At 37.7% G+C, this 2012-nt stretch overlaps 1 protein-coding gene across 2 annotated transcripts in view; it reads right to left on the reverse strand.

The window, feature by feature from the left end:
- Window positions 1-789: 789 nt before the first annotated feature.
- cd74a (CD74 molecule, major histocompatibility complex, class II invariant chain a) overlaps window positions 790-2012 on the reverse strand; it is an 8190-nt gene continuing 6967 nt past the window's right edge. Inside the window, exons 7-9 of one of the 2 annotated variants that reach the window (XR_001309884.1) lie at window positions 1660-1860; window positions 1516-1579; window positions 790-1428 (exon numbers count right to left, since the gene is read on the reverse strand). Coding sequence is in view for 1 of the 2 variants with exons in the window: in XM_014003550.1 (XP_013859004.1) it covers window positions 1569-1579; window positions 1660-1860 (212 nt within the window). In the remaining variant the exon portion in view is untranslated. Of the gene's footprint in view, window positions 1429-1514; window positions 1580-1659; window positions 1861-2012 lie in introns of those variants that run through there. The other variant, XM_014003550.1, reaches the window with a different exon arrangement.

The following is a 2012-nucleotide window of genomic DNA, read 5'->3' on the forward strand; positions in this document are numbered from 1 at the left end:
GTGTATGAGGGCCGAAAAGCAGTCAAAACCTCTCAGACTGAAGAAGTCTCTTGGAGGAGAGACGAAACGTTTCATTAGAGAAGAACCCGTCCAGAAGACCTATACAATTTTTTTCTTCCTGATAAGATTATTTTACTTAGGTTTTATGAAAATTTAAGTTAAAAAATGTATTTTTTTTCAAGTAGCTGAGGGGTTCCTTTTCAGTCATTTCACTCAGTACAACACAGTTGCATGTGGGACACGCGCGCCCTGGCTGAAGCCAGTTTTTCAAAAGACAAAATTACTTAAAACAAGGTTAAAAAAACCTGAACTTTGACTATTTTGACCAATCAGTATGTCACCTTTTTCAGTGTGAAAACAATCTTAATTTGTACAAAGGAGGTATACTTGAGATGTTTTGGAATTATAGTTCAAATAATGTTTTTGTCAGTTTCACATTATTTCAATATTATTTGTCAGCTGTGGACATGAAAGCACCTGCTGCGAAGGAGGAAAGGAGAGCGGAAAAAGTTCAAAACTTATTTCTAGCGGCAGAGCAGCTTGGAAGATGGCTGTTTGATGTTTTTTTTAAATCATCTTACAGACTCTGACACGTTGGTTAAATTTGAAAATGAGGTTTTCAAAACAATCTGTAAGACTTGAAAAAATCCGTGAGATTGTTCTTTACATCCGTATACCTGCAAAATGACGTAAAATCCTTATAACTTACGGCCAATCCGTACACGTTGACATGTATGCATCAGTTTGAAATAATTTTTTCATCTGCAAACAGGACATATGTGAACAGTGTCAGGTGTTGTAGAGAATACTTTATTTTACCTTCTTCGTACATACAAATTGATAGAAGAGTCTCTTACTCTCATGTCTACATCCTTTAAAAAAATAAAGGTCAGTTCATCCAAATATGAGAACTATACTCAGAAGTAGAATCCCCTTTAATCTAAATAACCCATTATGTGAACAGCTACAGCTGATTTCTATTCCTAAATAAGCTTTTTATTATTTTAACTTCCCTTCATGTTGAACTGACCAAAAAACAAAAACACTCAAATCCAGACAGGTGTAACTGGAAACACATCCAGTTTGTTTCTAATTAAGATGAACTGACCATTTAAACACATGAAACACATAGTTTATTGTACTGAATGCTATTTAAATGAAAACACCCAAATTAAATCAGTAATAATAAAAAAGACCCAAATTAACCACATTAAAAGCAGATGTGCATCAAGCCTCCTCTGATTGGATTTGAAGCAGCTAGCAGGAAGAAGATGAACTGATTACATCTAAGTGCATTAAAAGTTAAAAGTGCCAAAGTTCGGCGATCAGCATCAAATTTAATTTAATCAATTCCACACGTCTCCAGACATTGGGCAGGAAGAAGAAATGACTTGCTGTGTGGTCTGCTTCATCCGATAAGTTTTTTTCCTGAAAAAAAAAAAAGATTCATCACAACCAAAATAAATGTGGTGGTTTTGGTAAAAAGAAGAAAAACAAAGAGTCTGAATCACTCACATCCTCAAGATAAGTTGTCTGCATGAGGCTGGGTCGTGCTGCTGCTGCTGCACCTAAACTGCACCTAAAATTTAAAAGTAAAAGTCGATTAGTTCATGATATTCTTCAGATTCAAAGAATTTTTTTCTTATGTGTGTCTGGTACCTCTGCGGCAGTCGGGGCGGCCGCGGATCTGGCTGCCCTGGATGGGGTTGCCAAACTCGTCCACACACCAGCAGTATCCGGTGCCGCTCCAGCACTGCATGGGCAGGTAGTGGCCCTGCTCGTCACACTGCGGCTTGTAGGTACCGATCTTGCGGGATGTGGGCGACGCCTCCATCTGGCATTTGGTCTTGATCAGAGAGGCTGTCCGAACATTAAAGAAGATTTACTGATTAGTGCGCTGTCAGAGCTGTGGAAGGATTATTCAACGTTAACAAAAATCTGACCCAGAATTTATGGCGACTCTAAAAGTGACACCTTCAAGCTTAATGAAGAAAAAAAAAAAAAAAAAAAAA

Source organism: Austrofundulus limnaeus, unplaced genomic scaffold, assembly GCF_001266775.1.
Source record: "Austrofundulus limnaeus strain Quisiro unplaced genomic scaffold, Austrofundulus_limnaeus-1.0 Scaffold1, whole genome shotgun sequence".
Lineage (NCBI taxonomy): Eukaryota > Metazoa > Chordata > Actinopteri > Cyprinodontiformes > Rivulidae > Austrofundulus > Austrofundulus limnaeus.